Below are 22,168 nucleotides of genomic sequence, written 5' to 3' on the forward strand. Positions count from 1 at the left end.
ATTCTGCTCACATGAGCTTTCAGAGTCAGGAAGGTGAAGCAGCCCTGTTACGAGATGAGATATGAAAAATGAGCTTTGATTGTCATCAGCTTTCTGTTACAAGAAGACTTTGAAGTCCTACTTTGTGAGGTCCTTTGCATACATTTCTGACAGTTTCTGGACCCAAATCTTGCTCATGCCATTATTCCATTAGATTATTATATGAGACATTGCTTTGGGACTAGGCTATTGGCGGGGACAGCTTCCTGGAACATATTTCACGTATTTTATATTTGATCAGCAACAATTTTGCTTTCTCCTTCCTCCTTCACCTTGCAATATAACTTTCATCCTGATGAGCCAAGAGATCACCAGGCCTTTCTTTAAATAAATATGTGTGTGAGGCTTTATTTCATTCCAGGTAAGCACAAAAAGGCTTTGCAACAGATGTGGTTGTTCTCTTGGAATTTCTTCTGAGTGAGCAGAGTGGGTAAAATGGGATGGGAGTTCTGTGTAAGGGGCATTTCAAACCATGCTCCAGGTAACAGAGAATTGCTCCAAAAATGCAGCCCTCATCTCACTGCAGATGATTTCAGGGCTTTGGCCCGTGAGCACTGCCAGCTCCACCAGCTCCTCCTTCCCACCTCACACTGGAGGGAGGGCAGCTGCAACACCTACATCTTTCAGGGCCACCTGGCAATGTGACTTCTTACTGTTGGTGGCTGCATTTCACCTTTGCTGTCCTGTGCCAAAATGACAGTGGCATTTTACTGCATACCTTCACACAAGGTGGTCCAGGTTCTACCCTACTGCTCTTCCCTTTCTCTTTTACTCTAATTATTCAGTTCCATGCTTCCTGGCCACTGCCTGTGCTGCAGGGGTAAGAGATCCTTGACAGCTGCTGGGGCTGTGGGCTTGGTGCTTGATGGAGATTGAATCCACACAGTGTTTCCTGCTGTGATCTTTGACAGATGACAGTGCTCACCTACAAAAAAAAAAAAAAAAAAAAAAAAGGCTGTAAAATCTGAGATTTTGGTTAGAAACTTCTGCTGGCTTTTGTGTGCTGTCACATATGACCTCTGCAAGATGAAGCTGGAGTAAGATGATAGGAACAATGGGACATGGACAGACAAGCTTAGAGTTCTTAGGTTTTCCTCTGCCTGTCTCCCATGGAAAACGAGGAGAAATGCTCTTGACGTTTCCATTCACCTCAGGAGAGCTGTTCTGTTTTCTGCTAACAACAAATTTGGCCTGTATCAACTTCTTGTGGTGATGTGGATGAAGAGGAATTTTTCATGAATGTGAAATCCAGCAGCATATGTACAGCTGATGCTGCATATGGGGCTTTGGCAAAAGCTTCTCCTATGGGTGACTTGATCCAGCCCCGCATGGCTTTGGCCATGTTCTCAGTGGTGGGTGGGAAGTTGGGTAATACTGCAGGAAAGTTTGCTCTTAGCTTCATGAGCTCAGACACAGCTGTATTGTTTAAGCCTTTTTGATTCCAGCACTCTCTGACAAGGATCTGCATTCCCTGCCTCATCTCGCTAGTCCAATCCATGCTCATATGCAAGGACAGAGAAAAATTATATTGTGCTTCTGGCATTGGTTGTCTCAGCCATATTTGGCCTATCTGTCTTGTCTTCCCCCAGTGTTTGGATACCAGATTTGTCAAAGGGGCCAGATCAGGTCTGTGCAGATGGAGTCCAGTGAATTCTAAGGGCTGGAGAGAAGACTCAGTTCATGTAATTTTCTCTACTTCATGCCTCAGAAAGGCTTCTGAAGACACCTGCTTTCCTTCTGTACTCAGAGAACTCAGGATTTCCAGCACTCTTTTGGTGCTTTGCGGGTTTCTTGGAATCATCCTTCATTCCTTCTTTTTTCTGACCTGTCCCATTGTACAAACCTAAATAGATTTTGTTATTGGTAGATTAAGAGAATGAAAGCAATTGAAAGGGATGCCATTCTGATCATGTCATTGACCCCAAGAGCCAAGTTTTAAGGAAAAATCAAGGACATGAATTACAGTTGCGGTTATTCATCAACTCCCTGATGGCTGTTAGTCACCACGTGTACTCCACATGCAAGGTTAGCTTTTCTGGATGATTTATTGAAGAATTGTTGAGTCAAGGACAAATCTCCTGCTGCTCTGCAGCAAGGTAGAGCTGTTACTATGGAAAAGGCAGGCCCTGAGGATGAGCAGTGTTAGCTCAGGCCCAGTTCATAAGGAATGCTGCTGTGATTTGTCTTGGCTTTGACTTATCTTTGTAGAAAACAACTACTAAAGGAAAAGAAAGCAAGCTGGTAATTTAGCAGCTGGGGTGAGAATTTCTGGTGTGTTGGATAGCTGTAAGCAGGAGTCTTGGTAGAACAGCTCAAAGTGCATTCACAGTGGAGGCCCTTACGTTATTTAGAGGATGTGAAGCTATGGTGGCATTTCTCTGTGCATAGCCCAGTGGCACCAGAACATAAAGTGGTGTGGCAGCACCAGAACATAAAGTGGTGTGGCAACTTAGTCTTTTCAGGATGGAAAAAAGGTACCAGGCAGTAACTGAGAACACAAAACCGTCCCAGAGGAGCCCAAAGTGCTTTTGCAACCTTGGAGTCAAGTTCTGTGTGATATTTACTTGTGCCCTGTGGCTGATTGGAGTGAGAGGAGAATGTGTTCCCAGGTCTGGAAGGGAATGGCTTTGCTCATCAGTGGAGAGCTGCCACGTGTTTTCTGTGAGAGGCACCTGGCGCTGACTCTTCAGATTGGGATGAGAGCCTGAGGGAGGCTGGGGACTTTGTTCCCCTGTGCAGTCTCCCAAACCTTACCCTGTCCTACTTCCACAGTCCTTTTGCAGTGTCAGCAACACCCCTTGTGACGTGATGGGATTGGTGTTGGCTTTTACAAGGGGAACATGGTGAAGGTGAAATTAAATTTTGGGGAGGAGGACTCCATTACATTGAGCAAACCTGCAGAGAAGTGAGGCTAATTTAGCAGGCAAGGCTGCTGAGGTATTTCTCTGAGGACTGTGAAGGCATTCACCCAGCAGTCACCTTTTCATGTGTCATGCAGTGTTGACCATCTCATTTCTCTCCAGTGTAGCAGTACCAGGGCCCACACAACTGCAGATCAGGACAGTCGGCTAAACAAAGATTAATTCAGCTGTCCTTTTCAATGTGGAAGAAAGATGACTGATGAAGCTGTGTAAGATCTTCAGTGATCTATGGAAGGCGCCATGGTTAGGTGATTTTCTTAATTTCCTAGCAAGCTGGCAAAAGGAAGTCCTTTTGAGATGTGTTTTGTGAAACACAGTGCTGCAAGGCATCAACTATAACAAAAATATAACTGATTTACAAAGCAATGAGAGACATTCCAGGCAGAGAAGTCTGTCAGTGCTATTAAAAACAAAGCAGCAAATACTGCCTCTGGTTTGGGAAATAGCAAAGTCAGAGAATGCTTGGAGATTGCAGAGGGAAAATTATTATGCTGTACTTTCCTTGTTCTTAATACTCTTCTGAAAGCCCTCAGCAGCAGTTGCCTGAGCCAGGACATGTTATTTACCACTCTGAGGTTGTTGTGCTCTTGTGAGGGTCTCAGTAACAGGGAAGGAACTAGAAAAAACAAGGGCAGAACAGCCTCTCCTGCAAGCTGTGTGTTTGTACTCAAGATGCTCAACCTGGTTTGTGCCCACTACTGTTACCTTGTAATCAGATCCAAGAGAGGAATCCTGGTGAGTCTCCCCCAGGGTAACATCTTGCTGGATATTTAGCAGTGCTCTGTAGGGGTGTGAGCAGAAATGGCCCATCTAGACCCTTGTAGCCCTTGCCAAATGTGCACTCTCAGTCCCAGAGGGTGGAACTGTTAAAACAATCTGTCCCCTGGCATATTTTGTCTCTGGTATTGCAGTTCCAGGAGAGATGGCATCTTGTGCCATTTCCAAAGGGAATTTCATGTCTTATGCACATTTGAAAATATCGACACAGTGTGCAGTGTTAACTGGGGTGCAGCAGCAAGTTGTTCTTATAGCTATCCTCTCTTATAGCTATCCCCTGTTCCTTCTGTTTTGCTTCTCAGCTGCTCTCAGACTTCATTACCCACTTTTTTCAGACCCTAGAGCACCTCTTTGACTTGCACTTCGTATTCCATATAGGCTTTCACCTTTCATCACTCCTGTCTTAGTTTGGCTGATATGACTCTGGAGATAAGACTCTTGAATAAGCAGACTGGCGTGCTGGAAACCCAGCATGAGTTTGGAACTGACTCTCAAACTCTTCCTGCCCAGAGTAGAGGTGCACAGCAATGCAGGGGCTCCTCTGAAAACGCTGGCTCCGGCTCTGGGAGCAGTCTGGTCCTGCTGTTGTGGTCTCTGAGCCCTGACTGGTTTAGCCAAGCAGATCACTACAGAAACACTGCTGCTGGTTTTGGTGCCAGAGTGGATTTAGATGTTTGTGACAGCACCACTCTTCACTGTACAGGCTCACCCTTTGAATATGGGCTCTTTCTTGCTCTTTTTTTTTTTTTTTTTTTTTTTTTTTTTTCCTGCTTGCACCATGAAACACCCCTTTCCATTGCCAAACAGGATTTCAGTGAGGTGGGTGGCTTCCACCGGGACACATGAAAAATGGAAAAAAACTGGGACACTTCTTTTAATATTGTTTTTAAAGAAGACTTTGGAGAAAGAAGCTGATTTCTTTTACAAGGGGGTGCTGTCGCCCTGCAGTGTGTTCTGTCACCATGTCACAAGATTTCTAAAAGGAGGAGAATCAGTAGGACACTGGTGTATCAGTCTGCAAGGAGCAGCTTCCTTCCCTTGCATCCCATATTTGACTAAACTGGTATCACATGGCTCAGTCTCCCCACTCTTTTCCCACCCCCTGCCTGCTTCCGCCGACAGTCCTCTCAAAATGTGCTTTGTAACTAAAGACTCCCCTAAAGAGCTGACTCTTCCAGTTCTCCTGTGTAACAAAAACTTGTGCTGCTCATAAATAGAATTGCAATTACCAAGGGAAACAGAAGAATCTGCGAGTCCAGATGCATCAGAGTGGCCTCTCATCCTGTCTTAAAGAAGCCTCTGAAATTCAACACACACTGCTCAGGCATAGCTGGGAGACCTCTGCAGAACTCTTTCGTTTGAGCAGCATTTGTCTGATCATCCAGGAGGTCAGACTTCCTTAGGCCTTGGGATTTACAGAATGGTAATGATTTCATATGGAAGGAAAAAGTCATTCTCAAAGTTATGCATCAAAAAGGGTGAACCTGTGAGGAAAAATCAAGAGCCTTGACTATGCATGCTGGGTCCTGTGGAAGGATTATGCAGCAGTAGAAAAGAGGGAGGCAGTAGGATATGTGAGTGGTCCTTAGCTTTCCCTATAGAACAGATCACATATATAAGAAAGATCCCTTCTATATCAGGCTGCCAGGGAACTTGAGGGGGGCATACACCAGTTAGTGCCTGGGTCTAGCTTGGCTCTCAGAATTCCTGTGACAGGCTTCTTCTGTGTGCAAGGTTCTGCTGATTCTCCTCTGTGGAACCTTTCTAAGCCCTCCACTGCTCCTTTGACCTCTCTCTAGTTCCCATGCAGGAGAAGCCTCCTGAATTCAGTCACTGCCCGGACCATCACCCCCTTCAGATTGATGAGAACAAGTCAGACTAACAGAACAGCATCTTGTTTTGCCACGTTTCCTTTTGGTGGCAATGGTTGCACATCTAAAGTGTCAGGAAGAAAGACTTCTAGAATTAGGAAAGGCATATGTTAGAAATAAGATTTTATGTAGTATTTTTCTTGTGATCAGTTTCTTCAAAGACAAATCTGTGTGTTCCTCCTTATTTATACAAAGCTAGTCATGAAATAGTAGTGGATTCCAGCACACACTGCAATAGTCATGAAATCTGATCATCTTAAATTCTGTAATCTTTGCATTGTGTTTTTTTTTGTTGTTGTTGTTTTGTTTTTAATGGGAAGAATAGTCTCTGTGTCATCTGTATCAGAGTCACAGTTCATTCAAGAATGTGTCCCAAATGTAGGTGTTATATAAAGTAAAATCTCTTTTCTCTATTTTTATTCTATTTATATCTTAGTCCTTGAAGTAGAAATAAATACTTTTTTCCCCTGACACTGAAGAAACAACAAAGGAATGACATTCTGTTGGTAGAACTCATTTGCTCACTTGTGTTCCTCTGAATTCGTGTTTAGTAAATCAACTAGCAAGCCTGGCCTACAGGTGGTGCTCCTGATTCTTACAATCCTTGCCTTTCTCATGCTTGCAAGCATACTCACGTGTTAGAATGTCAAATTTAATAGCTTGGGAAGATCTTAAATTAGTCATGTCTAGAAAAATAGAACTCCTTTAGAAAGAAGTGGCAATGGTACACCAGTCTCTCACTTAGCTTTGCCAAACAACCTTTTCAGTGTCACAAAAGGTACTACTGCAAATTATGTGTTTTGCCTGGTATCAGCAAGAGACTTCTAATATATCAGTGAACCTACTTTAATACCATGAGAGATGGTGCTTCAGCTAAAATTTGTTTTGTGTGTTTGACCCTACAAATTCTAGTTTGGTCTTTACAGACAACTCCACAGATCCTCTATAAATTTCATTAGTTTTTTGTAACCCCTATTGCCTCTCCTCCCAGGTGGTCCTGGGACTGAAATGAAAAGAACAGAGCTCAAATTGCCCACTGATGCTATTAAGTACTTGGGTTGAGTACCAGTCTTGATATTTTTATTTGTATTTGCACTTACACGCTTGCTGAACTGGAGTGTTTATTTCTGTTGTACATTCATGGGCTGGAGAAGCCTGGGGTGAAAGCTTTGTGACACACAGTGTGTGACACAGTGTTGGCTGATGGGATTCCTTGAATCCCTTCACATTTTAAATAGATTTGTGAGCAAGGGGGGTGGTTTGAAGACACTGCAAACCCCTAAAGCCTTAGGTAATCCTGAATTTGGCCATCTCAACTATTTATAGAACATTCTATGCCTATTCTAAATATACTTTCCTCAAGGGGACCTTATCTCAACTCCCTGCTCCACCACTTCAGTTGGATCAGCAATGCTGCTGTGATCATTTAGCAAAATTTCCTTCTCTTGTTCTGTGGCAGAGCTGCAGATGTTGCTGGTTCAGGACTTGAAGGGGAAATTCTGTGCCAAGCAGAGCTCAATGGTTTGAGTTTACACTGCAGCCAGCCAGGTAGAGAGATATTGATGATATATTTGATCATTTCCTGTAACCATTTCCTCACTATTTTTCAGTATTTCTCTTTTGCTGGTAGGTCTAGAGTTCTGGAGAGGGAAAATCAAGTGACTCATTGACAGCATACAGAAGGCAGGGCTTGAGTCCCACTTGCTGCTTGTTGAATGGGGTTAGACTATCGACTCTATTGCTCCCATGTAAGGACAAAGGATCTGTTCAGGCCAAGGAGAGCAAATCATCCAACAGCAGATTTTGTAGTGGGGAATCTCTTTGGAAAAATCCTGATTTTCTTTTTTAGTTGAAGACTCTGGGATAGAAGTTCTGGTGCGAAGGGCTCACTGCAGAGCATTTTTCATCCTTTAAGTTTAAAAATATTTAGAAAAATGCATCCCTTATTGAATCCTATAGATATGAACATTTTCTTCTGTAGGATAATTACATTTTGTCTGCCTGTCTCAGGAACATCTGCAGATCTGCATGGCAGACCACTGTCCTGAGGGGAAATTTTGGCTGTGTAGAGGCGGGATGGGCCATCAGAACCCTTCATACCATGAATAGCTGTGCTTCCCCACAGTAAGGGCCAGTAGTACATTAATCTTTGGGGGGGGGGGGGGAAATTGCTCCTTGTCCCTAAGATGTGATTGATCCAGACTCTACTTCATGGATATTATGGGTATTGGACTCAACTTCTAACAGAGGTGTAAAGCACTAAGGCTGCTTGCACTGCTTCAGGGACAGGATTCAGAGGCAGTGTGTCAGTAGTGTCTGCAGAAGTCATGTCAATTTAGGTGCCCATTAAAAAAACCCTTCTGGGTACAGCAAAAGAGAGACTGCTACTTATTTGGCCTCTGGGATAGAGAAGCCTGTGCAAGACTCTGCTGCTCCACAGATCAGGGTAACATAGCTCACTGTGTGTCTAAGCCTCAGAAAATGTTTTTGAGGTTGACAGAAGCTTTTCTTAGTTATTACCCTTTGAGGATGAGCAGGGCAGCATGTGGCAAGATCGCAGAATGGGATTAGCTCAGGATTTAGCAGGAAGAGTTTCTTAGCACTCTTTTAGAGCTATTTCCTTCTATTGCAGCCCCTGGAGCTGCATGAAATAAGAGGGTTTAAGTCCTTGCCTGCATGGCAGGAAAATCATCCCAGCTCAATACAGAAAAATGGACTGGGTCCAGTGCTCTTGGAAGGAATGAAACAGGTAAAGTGTATTTAACAAGGGATTTCACATGGGAGGTTTCAGGTACACTGAATATTGCCCCAAGATACATTCTACTTCACACAGAGGCCTCTTCCTACAATCTTCTTAGCTTTCCCAAGGAATCAGGTCCACAGAGCTTTCGATTTTGCTCTGGTCATGGCTTACCTATGTGCATGCAGGTAGTGTTTCCTTGTTGCTGCCCTAGCGTGCAGGAAAGGACAGGTGAGTGTCTCTGAAAGCCCAGCAGTGCCACTCAGCCTGGTGCAGCCCTCAGTGCCTTGGGGTGCTGCTGCTGCTCTCTGCTAGGGTGACCCACTTAGTGTAGGCAGTGTCTGTGATCCTGCAGGGATGCATTACCTCAGGAAAGGCTCTGCAGCCACTGGGTCTGTGACAGGATGGGTACTCAGACTGTAGTGCTGATCATTTGTGTTCCACATTCCTGATGTGTCTGCCTGTGATTTCTGGGCTGACAGAGTGACTGGCAGCTTTCTGGTTCACTCCGTCATGCCTCTGGCTAGTTATTCCTCCTACTGTCTTTCTAAGACTAGCTTCTGTTTAATGGAAGTTGTCCATTTGACCATGCTTGATGTAAACAAACCATATTGCCTTTCAGAATATTCCTGACTCCTTGGAGTCAGGAATGCATGCCAGCAGAAACTAGTGCGTTTGTACTTGTAAGGAATAAAATCTATCCCTTTTGCAGTGCTTATAACAACTTCAGCACCTCCATTCAGAACCGCTGGCCTTTGTTCCATCATGGCTGAGGTGTGGTGGCTGAATTGAGGTTTGGATGCAACAAAAACCATTTAACCACAAGAGGAACACCAGCAGTGAAACAGCCCAGAAAGCAGGAGCAGGACTGCAGAGAAATTGAAGTGCACAGCTCGATTTTAAGCCTAATTTGAACACTGAATGAGGTGCTAATATCTCAGCTTCCGTGTAGAGTCTCTTCCCAGTCTGCTGTTCATGTTCTATGGACACAGCACAGTGGGGTGTATTTATAGAATTCCCAGTGAAAACCTGGCTTTGTACAAATGGTACGGGCACTGCAGGGTGAATGTTGTGTCTGGTTTTGGTGCTGAAAGTAAAAATCTGTCTTCATGTCTGTGTTCTGGGGAGCTGATAGATATTTTATGTCATTGCAGCTTGAAGAGACAATTTCAGGGCTGGCTTTTCTAATTGCCTGATTATTTAACCTGCTCCATTCACCCATAAGAGAAGGATGCATTTCTTTTGTTCGTGGTGTCTTGTTCATCAGTGGATGTAAAGCAGATTGTAAAATCAGACCTGCTTGAACTAACATTTGTAGCTATTCATTCACTCATGAACAAACCAACTCCCTGATGCTGGTCCAGCTTTTTTCTACACCAGAGAGAAAATAAGGACAGTGAGTAAATTAATGTTCTTTTTTCTCTATGGAGTGTTGGTGAAACATTTGGGTACTCTGGAAACAAATGTCAATATGGTGAAAAATTAGTTTAGTAGGTGTTTAAAGAGTTACATTTAGTTCTGGAAGTAGCTTTGCTGTGTTTCACCAGAGGCTGCTGTTTTTTTCCATTGCTTGAAATGTGATGTTTAGGATGGACTTCACACATTCCAGGAATGCAGGGAAGGCCTTGCTCTGAGTCAGGTGAGACCAAATGTTGTCCACATGCTGTCCACATACCTCTGGCTGCTTTTTTTCCTGCTGGGCATGGAATGGGTTTTAATCCTGGTTAGATCCTAGATCCATTTGCCTTTTCTGAAAAGACTTCTCTTTCTGTCTTTTTCAGGCATGGTTCAGAAACTCGACCAGAAGCTGCCTGTAGCCAACGAGTACCTGCTGCTGTCAGGCGGCGTGCGGGAAGGTGTGGTGGACATTGACCTCGATGAGCTGAACGTTTATGCCCGGGGCACAGACTACGACATGGACTTCACCCTGCTGGTGCCCGCGCTGAAGCTGCACGACCGCAACCAGCCGGTGACGCTGGACATGCGCCACTCGGCCCTGTGCCACTCCTGGCTCAGCCTGCGCCTGTTCGACGAAGGAACCATCAGCAAGTGGAAGGACTGCTGCACAATCGTGGACCATATCAATGGAGCTACCAATTACTTCTTCTCCCCAACAAAAGTTGCAGACTGGTTCTATGAATCCATTAGCATTGTGCTCTCTGAGATCCAGAAAAAGCCCCAACGAGGGATGCCAAAGGTGGAGAAGGTAGAAAAAAACGGGACTATCATATCCATTATTTTGGGAGTGGGCAGCAGCCGTATGCTGTATGACATTGTCCCCGTGGTGTCCTTCAAAGGCTGGCCAGCTGTGGCACAGAGCTGGCTGATGGAGAACCACTTCTGGGATGGGAAGATCACGGAGGAGGAAGTCATAAGTGGGTTTTATTTAGTGCCTGCATGTTCCTACAAGGGGAAGAAGGACAATGAATGGAGGCTGTCATTTGCCAGGAGTGAAGTGCAGCTGAAAAAGTGCATCTCCAGCAGCCTCATGCAAGCCTACCAGGCCTGCAAAGCCATCATCATCAAACTGCTGTCCCGCCCCAAAGCCATTAGCCCATATCACCTGCGGAGCATGATGCTGTGGGCTTGTGACAGGCTGCCAGCCAGCTACCTGGCCCAGGAGGATTACGCCGCCCATTTCCTCCTGGGTCTCATTGATGATCTCCAGCACTGCTTGGTCAACAAGATGTGCCCTAACTACTTCATCCCGCAGTGCAACATGCTGGAGCACCTCTCGGAAGACACGGTCATGCTCCACGCGCGGAAGCTGTCCTCGGTGCGCTCCGACCCCGCCGAGCACCTCCGAACTGCCATCGAACACGTCAAGGCAGCCAACAGGCTCACCCTGGAGCTGCAGCGGCGGGGCAGCACCACCAGCATCCCCTCCCCGCAGTCCGATGGAGGGGACCCCAACCAGCCTGATGACCGGTTAGCCAAAAAGTTGCAGCAGCTAGTGACTGAGAACCCTGGAAAGTCCATCTCTGTCTTCATTAATCCAGATGATGTCACAAGGCCCCACTTCAGAATTGATGATAAATTTTTCTGAGCTTTCGTCAGTGTTTCTTGGGATTTTTATTTGTTTTGTTTTTTAAAACTCTTGCAGTGTGCAGGTTTTTTAATTTGGTTTTCCTTGATGACTTAGTCTCTTGGTTTCTACATATCCAGCATAGGTTGGATCTGTTGAGAACAATCTGAACAAATTATAAATCCTGTTTCTGCAGGACAATGCAGATTTTGGAACAGTATATTACTATTTCATATGCTGCTTTTTTTTTTTTTTTTCACCCACTCTGCCCCATTGTCTGTGAGTAGTTTCCAAAGGAGGACATGCATCGTAAACACAAGCCGCAGTGTAATGTAGGGGTTTTTTCCAAGCTTCCATAATTTATGTACATTGTTGGGATGGGAGAAAGGAAAACTCACCTTCTGTTGCTTCAGAAATTCACTTATTTTTCCATGAGCTTCCATCACCCTAAAGAAATGAGGAGAGGCTGGGTTGGAAAGCACTGCTGGTAATCTGATGAGGCCAAATCTACTGGGCTGAAGCCCAGTTCATCTGTTCTTCACATTTCTGATATAGGGCAGAAAGCTGACTTTAGAGATGATGATGCAGCTTTTTGGGGAAAGAGTTGTTTCTGTTTTGATCTACTTTTTGAATGTAATTGTTGATTAATTGGACCTTGTACAGTCCAGAGGGTTGTTTCTGCTGCTTTTCCATGCGGAATAAGGTTATGGAATGTTAGTTTTAGTGTGTGTAATTATTCAAAGCCTTATTTAAATTCTATTAAAGAACATACCATTTTAAATGTAATTGCACTAATGAAATCTCTGCCATTACCTCAGTCCCACTGTTTGTGTTTTTTTCATGAATTAGCATCTGTTATTAGGTCTCAATATTGCTGATTGCTTGGGACCCCTCCGGTCTCATGGTTTCAGGTGATTTCTTGATTGTCTTTTGTAAAAGACTTCCTTGTTAGCCCGGCTATGTGTGAGCAGTCAGAGTTTTGCATTGGCATATTTCTTTGGATGCGTATTGTGTGTTGCAGTGCATATTGCATTAATATGTATTGCATGTTGTTGAAACAGGTTTACCATTAGATAAGGATGTAATGCTAAAGCAGTGGTATGTGCAAAATGAATCAGCCAGACCTCCAGCAAAGGAGCTACCTTGCTTCTCTAATGCATGTATTAGGCCTGATCCTTTCTGGCAGTTACCATTCCCTGGACTCCTGAGAACTTTCTGACTCACCCTGGGACGGTGGAGATCTTACTCTGGTCTCATGTTTGCAAAAGTTGTGTTTGTGTGTAAACTTGTGGTGCAACAGTAGCCTTGAAAAACAGATACACTTTTCTTCTGTGTGTAGGGTAAGATGTATGGTAACAAGGGTTAGTCTGAGCCAAAAATAATTCCAAGAGTTCAAGGATAGAGTGACTTATTGTGGCTGGCTGGCCAGTGACTGATATTTAGGCCTTAAATCAGCAATTTGGGCTTACTGATTATCCCAGAGACGCTGTTCTGATCCAAACTTGATGCATGTGTTAAAATGTGATTATTAGAGCAGGTTGAAGTATTTTTAAAATATTTGACAGACAAATGAGGTGCATATCTAGTAAATTCTAACTGATAAAAATTGTGTATGAAAAATGTGTCACTTTTTCAGTCCAGCCTTTGTGGTAAAGAAACCAGGCTGGTGGAGCAGCACACCAACAGCTTTGGCAACTGCTTTATTAGATGGCAGGGAGGTTTCAATACCTGATCTAGTGCCCAAGTCATGTCTTAAAACTTTAACTCCGCCATCTCTTGGGCATAATTGAAAACTTCACCCCATTGCTATAGCCAAGATGTTCACATTTACCTGAATTTACTGGTACACACTTACAAGAAGCTCTCAGAAGTTGCTGGCCTGATGGAGTGGATGAGGATTAAACATTAAAGCACAGTTGGCTCTTGATCATGAGCCCCAGTGCAGCTGCAGTTTGGTCTGGGAAAGGACATGGATTGGCTTCAACAGAAGCAGAGCTGGGTCCTGCCCATGTGGCTATTGCCAAAGATGAGTTTCCATGTAAACCTGTGAAACCTGCCTGGGGGAGGCAGGAGAAACAACGGGGAATCCTCTCCAGAACTGCGTGGAAAATGCAGATTTTTTGAAATGGTTTCTTCCCCAGTCTCTGGGACTTCTGTTTGTTGAAAGAAGAGTCTGGGCTGCAGGATGAAGTTTGCCATCACCACATGAGAAATCTGCTCAGCACAAAGCAGCAGTAGCCTGGCAGGCAGAGTACTCTCCCAGGAGACCCATTGTCTGTGCCAGTGCTCCTGAGATATGCAGAAACACAGCCTTCCTCATGCCAGTTCAACCTCCTGGTGACCAGCAGTTTGACTAGCCCATGTCAAGCTCTGGTGTGTGCTCCTTTTTTTGGTTTTAATTAAAAAAACATTTTGAAAAGTATCCACCTTGTTCTTCCTGCATTCTGTGTGTTGGTTTTTTGGGGATTTTTTGTGGGGGAATGGAGGCTTGACTTTTTACTGGACTGAAAAGCAGTTTTCCAGGTAGGTTTATGAGAATGTTATATGCTCTACCTGGATCACCTGTCTTCCCAGGAGACAGAATCCTAATCTGCAGCAGGTTTGTATCTGTTTAGTATTTGCTCCTCCCCACATACTATAGTTAAGTTAATGAAACAAGCTGCCAGCCCAGAGGTGACAAGTGGTTTGTGTATTAGAGAATAAAAAAGACTATTTTCTTCCTTTTCTATTGTCCCCTTTGCCTTTGAGTATATACTGGCACAGACTTGTGAAGTGCAGAAGTCTCTATGTGGGATTTCAAAGTAGTCAGTGGGTTTAGATACCAATGACCTTTTACTCTTTACTTCTCTCTGCAAGTTTCAAGGAAACCACGGTGCTTTTCCTATTAGGGAGTTCTTGAAAGTCATTCACACGAGCATTTTAGAGCACTCAGCCCCATGGGGTTAGAGACTTGGCCAATCTGGCAAACACTGAAATATGAGGGAATTTGCGTTAAACTAGCAATGTAGGCATCTTCCCTGCTGATGTGAAGAGGAGACAAGTCACTGCTGTGAGGCAGAGTCTCCATGGGAGCTTCAGTTCTGCACCCACTGCTATGGCAGATAAGGTTTCTTTTTTTCTTTTCTTTTTGCCTGTTAACCACCTTTCTGCTGACTTCTCCCTGCCCTGAGTGATGTTGCAAAAGGACTGGGACAGTTTGTCAGGGGTTGGCGGCATGTAGGATGAATCCTTTGTGAGTTACTGACTCCTACAGGGTTAAAAGGGAGGGAGTCCCAGCCAAGAGGGTCTGGCTTTGAGGCATCAGAAAGGTGGAGGGGAAGGAAAAGTGCCCTTCAGAGGCTCCACTTCCACCTCCTAGTGTGATCCTCCTTGGGCATCTTGACTCTGGTCCTACTCTTGGAACACGCTTTTGCCTTTTCTCTTTCCATAGGGTTTCTCTCCAGTAGGGCAGTGGGAAAAGCAGCTAATTTGAGTGGTTCCAGTTGTTGTAAGTTCTGGGAGATGCTGAAAAAGCTGTCACTTCTTCAGAAGGACACCTGAGCTGCTGCAGAGGTGACAGAACCACCAGCTAAAGGGTCTTACTCTCTGTGCTATATGGGGAGAACTCATTTGAAGGCAGAAGGGAACAAGAGACCAAAGGCTTTTTGTCAGCCTGCAGTCTCTGCTCCTTAAGGTATGTTGTGTGAAGCCTCAGTCACTCTTGTCTGGCTGTGATAAATTGGTTTCTGCACATATTCCAATACTTTAGCCTGGAGAACTGTTGGTGCTCTAACCAGAAAACTACAACTGGGCATCAGAGTCACTCTTTGCAGCGAAATACAAGCAGGGCTTTAACCATGCACTGCCCAAAATAGAAGCCAGTCCTCAAAAGCCTCTGAAAGAGCTGTTTTTTAGTAGTCTGTTTTCTCTGTTGTCATTGTGACAAATAGCACTAATTTTGATCTAGATTATTGGGCTTTCCCTGATTTCCTTTTTCCAGTGGACAGCAACCTTCTTTTGGCAGCTCTGGTGGTTCTGGGCTGGACACCTGAGCTCTGTGCCCTTCCAGTGCTTGGTCTCCCCATGGAGGGCTGTGAGACAGGCTTGTGCCTGCTAAAAATTGACTAAACAGGCGTTGAAAAATGTCAGTCCTAATTCCATTGGGAGATTTGAAAATATGCTTAAAACAAAGCATGTGTACTTTGCTGGATAAAAGCTGATTGTGGTCAGACCAAAAGTAAGCAGACATTTATCATATTTTCTTAACCCATGCATAATATAAGTGGCCATGCACAATGCAAGTGACTAGCAGAGGGAAAGGAAGATAGATTTTGCTAAATGATTATTTCTTTTATTTTTTTTTTTAAAGCTGTGCATAGTGTGTGTATAGAATTGCTTAAAAACATCCATCTGTCCCTTTTTGTGGGTTCAGTGCTGGATGCATTTTGCCACTTTGTCTTGTATTAAAGTGAGGGTGTTCAAAAGGTTTCTGGGCAGCTGAGGGTAATAATGTTCACATTCTCCTGGCATTGCTCAGTGATTAGAAGTATTCAGCATGCAAATAGCTTGTTCAACTTCAGCAAGTACATCATCTCTCTCCTGCCAGCCTTGCTTGGGGTGAGCTAATGGACTTTTAACATTATACAGCTTAGAGAGCACTGTCTCTAATAGCTCCTGATTAAGCTCTCCAGAAAGGCAAATAACCATCATGGGGCAAAGGCTAAACCAGGGGAGGGTGGAAGAAGAACACCCTGGCCAAGGGACTCTTGCTGACATGTTTTGGGTTTGGGGACATTCAGCATTATATTTAGCATATTTTGGCTTTCAAGAACTGTCAAGTGGATCCAAATTTGTTTCCTCTGAATGCTTTTAGAATAGTGATAAAATAGCCCTCATTCCCTTCTCCTCCCCTTTTGCCATTTATAATCTATTATTTTAGGACTGCTCTGAGGAACTATTGTGTTCTCCTATTATCATTGTCCCTGGCTCAGCACTGTGCTTCAGGCTGAATGTAGGCTTTTGGGGGTTATTTTTATCTTACTGGCCTTCTGTGGTAGAGGAACACACTCTCACTCAGTCTCCAGACAGCCTGATTCACCAGGCAGAGATGTGGGTGCAGATCAGGGGCATCAGGCTCTCTTCAAACTGACTCAGCCCTGTCTTTCCCTCAGTTTTTGTGTGTTAGGAATATCAGTATGAAAGACATGACTGAGGTCTTGCTCAGCACACAGAAGACATGGTATGTGATTCTGAAGTCAAGCAAGCTTCAGTGCAAAGTGAAAATTGAGCCCAAAAAGCCACTTTTCTCCCTGATTCTCAACCCATCTGACTCCCTTGTTTTAGCTGTATTTTGGGGAGGTGGAGAGACATGAGCTGCTTTTGTCCACTTCAGTGGGTACAAATCATAGCTGTGGCCAAGGACGTCAGGCACTTGACTCATTAATGGCTTTGTCTCCAGGTCTCCATTGCTTACGCCATACCATGACATTGACAGGAGGGGAGAGGTTTTATGATTTGTTCAGCACTGTGCAAAGAAAGGAATGGACATTTTCCATGAGGGGCTCTTCACCTGTTGTGTCCTTCCCCTGCCTCCTGCTGCCAGGGCTTATGCACACATTAATTGCCACTTCTGTGGGCTGCAGCTGATCACAGAATGAATGCCAAGGTGTTTCTGTGCAAACCAGTCTTTGACCTTCAGCATCCCCTGCAGGGTCAGGCTGCTCCTGACTGCAGTCTGTGCTCTCAGAACAGCCTTTGGTTGTGTTTGAAGGGTATGGGCCGGGTCTGTGTACACTGATGATGGCAGGCCAGGTTCCCTACAGCTGACACACAAAGAGACAAAGCCACTGCAAAGTCTAACCTTTCCAGCACTGTGACTTGTGCAGTGACCAGGAGCAGTCTCCATGAGTTGTGCCACCATAGAGGTGCCCTTGTGTCTCAGAGCTTACGTGTGTCATGGAGCAGCCACAGCTGCTGTGGCTCTTCTGCCTTCTGCCACCGTGAGGGATGGAGACCAGAACTTTGATATTTGGGCTCCAGAGCTCGTCTGGTCCACCTCCAGACCAGCACTTTTTAACACCCTGTAACAGGCAAAAGAGCTGTAATGAAAAAAATCAAAGCTGCAACCTTCACTGAGTTTCTCCAAGAGGTTTCCTCTAGTTGCTGATGGTTCTGCCTGATCTTGCTTGAGGTGCACAGTGCTTCTCAGTGCTCTAATTCATTAGATTATTTTGTTAATCAGTGGTGGCAAAACTGGGATTGGCAAGTGTTGTACTCGGATCCAGGACTTCTGTGGGTACATACAGATGTTCTCTTGTGGACTTCTTGAGTTAGTTGCAGTAACATCATCTCTGCTACTGATTAAAATGGAAAGAACAATGGTGGGAAGTCATTACAGAAGGTTTCTAGGAAAGAGCACAAGCCCAGTTAAAGGAGATTCTAGAAATGGAACTCAGCTGTTCTGGGTCCCACCAGCCCATTGTGACTAAGTCCACCAAGGCCTATGTTACCAGGTCAGTAGCACAAACCAATTCCTCAGTTGTTCTTTCCACAAGGCATGGCTCTTTTCACATCAAAACCTACTGAAGGCAGAATGTGAAACCCAGTCCAGCAGGAGGTATAGAAAGAAATATGTCTTAACTCTTTTCTCTGGTCTATCTTGCCACTGCACCCACCCTGCCCCATTCCTCTCTCCATCTTTAAATAAACTCTCCAGAGTTTTTTCTGCTATGCAATAATGAACTCTAATGAAATAAAATGAAATTAAATGCTGCTGAATGGAGCTGCATAAATGCCTTGTCATATTTTGTTATAATCACCTTGTGTGACTTCATCGTCTGTGTCATCTGTCTCTCCAGCTTACTCATGGAGCAGCACGCACCGTGGTGGCTGGGCAGAAAAGGAAGAGAAATGCAAGTTCATGTGAGTTGGAGTAAATAATTCAGAGGCCCTGGTTGTTGTTCTTATGCACAGAGCTGCCCAAGCTGCCAGGGCATACTGGTCCAGCACGCACAGAAATCACACTTTCCCAAGGAAAATCCAAATATGGAGGAAACTGAGCAAAGCCTCCTGCCTGTTACTTTCCAGCTCATTGAGCAGGTGGAAACTCAGCAGTGTGGCTGTGAGGGGTGGAGTGAGGCTGCAGGGTGTGGTAGCAGTACCTGCACACTGGCACCTGCTGCTGCAGTACTGTGCTTCATTGTGAAACTGATTGAATACAGTCAGTGCTTCAGTTTGAAAGCCATTTCTGAATAATAGCTCACGAGAAAGAGGGTGGGGAAAAAGCCCCAAAACACCTAAGAAGCAGTACACTGTACACAGCCCTTCCACAGAGCAGAGGCAAGAGTGAAAAGAAGGTTCACATGATCTATTTTAATGTTGTGGTAGGTTTGGATTTTCTGCCTGTGCCACCTCACAAGGAACCTTACTTTGTTGATCTCTGCTTAGAAGGGGTTTTGCTCTGGCAACACAGCTGTGATAACTTTGGAAAGATAAAGTTTTGGAGACAAACACAAACCCTTATGTGACTGCTCCACTGATCACCAAGCACAGCTGTGGTTTGTGTGTGTCTGCATATTGAACTCTTAGTCTTCCAATTTCTTGCTGTATCAGTGTCTTAAAAATTCTCCTGAACAGTGAACTGTTTCTTACCTTGATAATTTTGTCTCAAATTAAAAGGAAGCCAGTGCAGTGCAACAGTGTGAGGATGAGGCATGTTCAGTAACTCCCATACAATGTGTCAGGAGATCTGATGATGTTTGCAGCCTGGGTCCTGCCTGGCTTGCCTTTCCTGCCCCTCCATTCCTTCACACCCAGGCACACACAGGAGAGATCTCAGGTGTGGTCTGGGGGTGCTGGGGGCAGCTACAGGCACCCCTGTGCTGGGCTCTGGGTTCAGCCCAGCAGAGCAGTCAGTAGGTCAGGGGTGCTGTGTCTCTGTGGCTCACAGCTGTCCCAAACCCTGTTGAATGCTGACCTTTCCTTTCAGGCATGAATAACTGCAGCTGTGCAGCTGCACCTGCCTTGAGGAATGGAATGTATCTGGGCACAAAGCTGAGGGCTTATGAATTGCCATGGTTTATGACTGGTGGTGGGATTTATCTATCACAAAGAACTGAGTCAATGTGTGTGTTTATTGTATAAACAGATCAGAGGTCTAAGGGACCAGTGAGGCATTTAGACACCTGAGTCACATCCTCCAGCACTGCTGGTGCTTGTGGGCACAGACCTAGTCCCTGAAACATTTATTTATTGCCACTGTCATGTAATAACTCACCCTGGGGACTGCCTGGGCCCAGTGTAACCACATATACTCCTCTCGCCTGACTGCAAAAAGGTCCTTAAGATCCAAATGCCATTTCTCCTTCAATAGTTGCCACTGTTTCACTGAGCACTTCCCTTGACATGGCACCCTGTGAGCCCAGGGAGCTCTGTCTGGGAGCCAAGGGCCACTGACAGCCAGGAGGAGATGGGCTGTGTCTGCCTCCCCTCCCAGTGCTCTGTGCTGGGCTTGGAGACCACACCTGGGTCTTTTCCTGGGGACACTGAGCCCCTGAACAGCACAGCCCCACAGGGGAGCAGCCCAGATCTCACAAGCAAAGCAGCCCTGTACTGACCTGCTCTCTCCTTCCATGGCATTCACGAGACCACAAGCAGCTCCCATTTCTGGGAAGAGCTCTTTAGAGCCAGCTAAAACTGCATCTGGCAACAGATGGGAAACATCCACTCTGCTAGCAAGGCCAGGTAATATCTCACAGCAGAACTGCAGCCTCCCAGTCCTTACTGAACATAACCTTCTCCTCTCATCTGCTCATAGTCTTGTCCCTTCACACATCTGGCAGGAAAAGGCATTATTTTGAGATCAGGGTGATGATGGGGAAAATATCTGCTGTTGTCAATTTTACACACAGTACTTCAGCAAATGTCCACATTTGCCAGCCTGAATTCAAAAGATGAAGAGAGGGTCATGAGGACAGAATAGCAACGTGAATTAATGAATGTGTTTGTAAAATAATCTCCTGTATGCATAACTCACTTTTACTACACAATTTTCAGTCTAGTCACAGAGAGGCTATGTCGGTTTGCACTTCTGCAACCCCTGAAATTCCTTTGCAGTCAGTTAGACACAGCCCTTTCTGTTAAATATATATAGTACTTCTCCAGGTTCATTTAAAGAGAGTGATAATATATCATTGCTCCCAGTAGGGACATAGCTGCCTCATAGCTTATGTCTGCTGTCAGGCATTAAAGCTGGGCTTGAATGGTGCCAATCGATAGTGGAAATGCAGCAGCTGAAACTGTTAAGTGCAGGTTTAATGTTCCTTATGCAAACCCTAGCTCTCACCAGAGAGTACACCTGCTCAAACAGGCAAAGAAACAGGACTGACTCCTCTATTTCCTAAATATTTCCCAATATTTCCCCTATTTTTCTGTAGTTTGTGTATCTTATGGGGGAAAAAAAAGAGAGTTTCTGAATCTGCAGAAGGTAGTAGCAGCCAAAATTAACAAAAGAGCACCTCTTTTTTTGGGACAAATGTCTGTGTCTCACACACTCGAGGACAGATGAGCTATCCTGGGCTATCTCCAAGCCTATCAGGACACAGTTCACTGAATCCTGCCCCTTCATCTGCTTAATGCCTTCCAGTACCTGTCTTGATTCTGACCAGAGCAGGTACATGTCCCTGACTCGGCTCCAGGCAGAACCAGTGCTTGGCTGTTGCATCCTCCTGTGCAGCTCCTGAGCCCCCCACGCTGCAGCCAGCACTGCCAGCCCCTCACCAGCCCCTCAGCCTGCAGCTGGACCTGACTGCCCCTGGAGCCAAGAACCTGCTGCTCACATCAGCTTAGGGGGAGCTGCATGCCTCCAGGAGTGCCAGTGGCTGGACTTGGAATGTGTTCATACTGAAAAACAGTTCATCTGCTCTGAAAATACAGGTGACACATGGAGAAGACCAGTGTTTTGACAGGCAGGCACAGAGGGTTTGGGATCACCACTTTATTCCATCTGTAAGCTGGAGCAATTGCAGTACTGACCTTCTTCTCCCTCTGTCACACACAGCAAAGTAGATTAGAAGGAAAAAAAATCCCTTAGTTTTCTTATTTCTTTCTGCAGGGCAGCCCTGACCTTTGTGGCACACCTGGCCGTGGCTGTGCCTGGGAAGGTTCACCCCTCCCAGCTGGAGCTGGTCCCAGCACAGGGAACTGATGGTGCAGCAAGGCTGGCACAGCAACAGCCCAGGTGAGGGGCATTAGCAGCCTTTAGCAAGGTTATAAAGGAGGACATTAGGAAGGCCCTGTAGGAAGATTCTCTGTGCTCTGAGGGTGATGGGCTGGGGGCTGCAGTCAGAGGAAGGTGAGAGATGGATGGGGAAGTGGGCTTTTCTGTGGTACTGGTGTGAATCTGTGCACAGTGTAAAAAGCAGCTCTGTGTCCTGAGTCTGGCCCCTGAGCTTCAGGCAGACCCTGTAGTCATAAAGGGGATTGATCTTGAGCTGTGAAATGGTGGAAAAGGTGAACTCTCATTTTGGTGGAAGTATGTGCTTGCCTTTCTTACATCTCCATTTCCTTTTATCTAGAGCTTACAGCCAAGCTGTGAGCGATCTTGTGAGCTGAGTGAGATGAAAAGCCAGGGTTTGCCTGTGTGTGCCAGGAGCTGGAGTGTCTAGAGAGCCTGAGGCAATGCTCTGGGAATTTGAAGTAGCTACTGTCCTGTTGCCTGCTCTTTCCTTATGAAAAGATCAAGGAAACAAAACAAGAAGTTACTGTGACTGCCTTCCAGATGTGCTCTCTGGAGGAGTCTGGTTTGGGGAGAGCTGAG

The 22,168-nt window shown here is 45.3% G+C and overlaps 1 protein-coding gene across 1 annotated transcript in view; it reads left to right on the forward strand.

Moving 5' to 3' along the window:
* Positions 1-13,795, forward strand: part of MB21D2 (Mab-21 domain containing 2) — a 60,141-nt gene extending 46,346 nt beyond the window's left edge. Inside the window, exon 2 of the mRNA XM_030280079.4 lies at positions 10,130-13,795. Coding sequence (XP_030135939.1) covers positions 10,130-11,394 — 1,265 coding nt within the window. The 3' untranslated portion in view covers positions 11,395-13,795. The remainder of the gene's footprint in view (positions 1-10,129) is intronic.
* Positions 13,796-22,168: the final 8,373 nt, after the last annotated feature.

The sequence above is a fragment of the Taeniopygia guttata genome, chromosome 9, assembly GCF_048771995.1.
Source record: "Taeniopygia guttata chromosome 9, bTaeGut7.mat, whole genome shotgun sequence".
In the NCBI taxonomy this organism is placed as follows: domain Eukaryota; kingdom Metazoa; phylum Chordata; class Aves; order Passeriformes; family Estrildidae; genus Taeniopygia; species Taeniopygia guttata.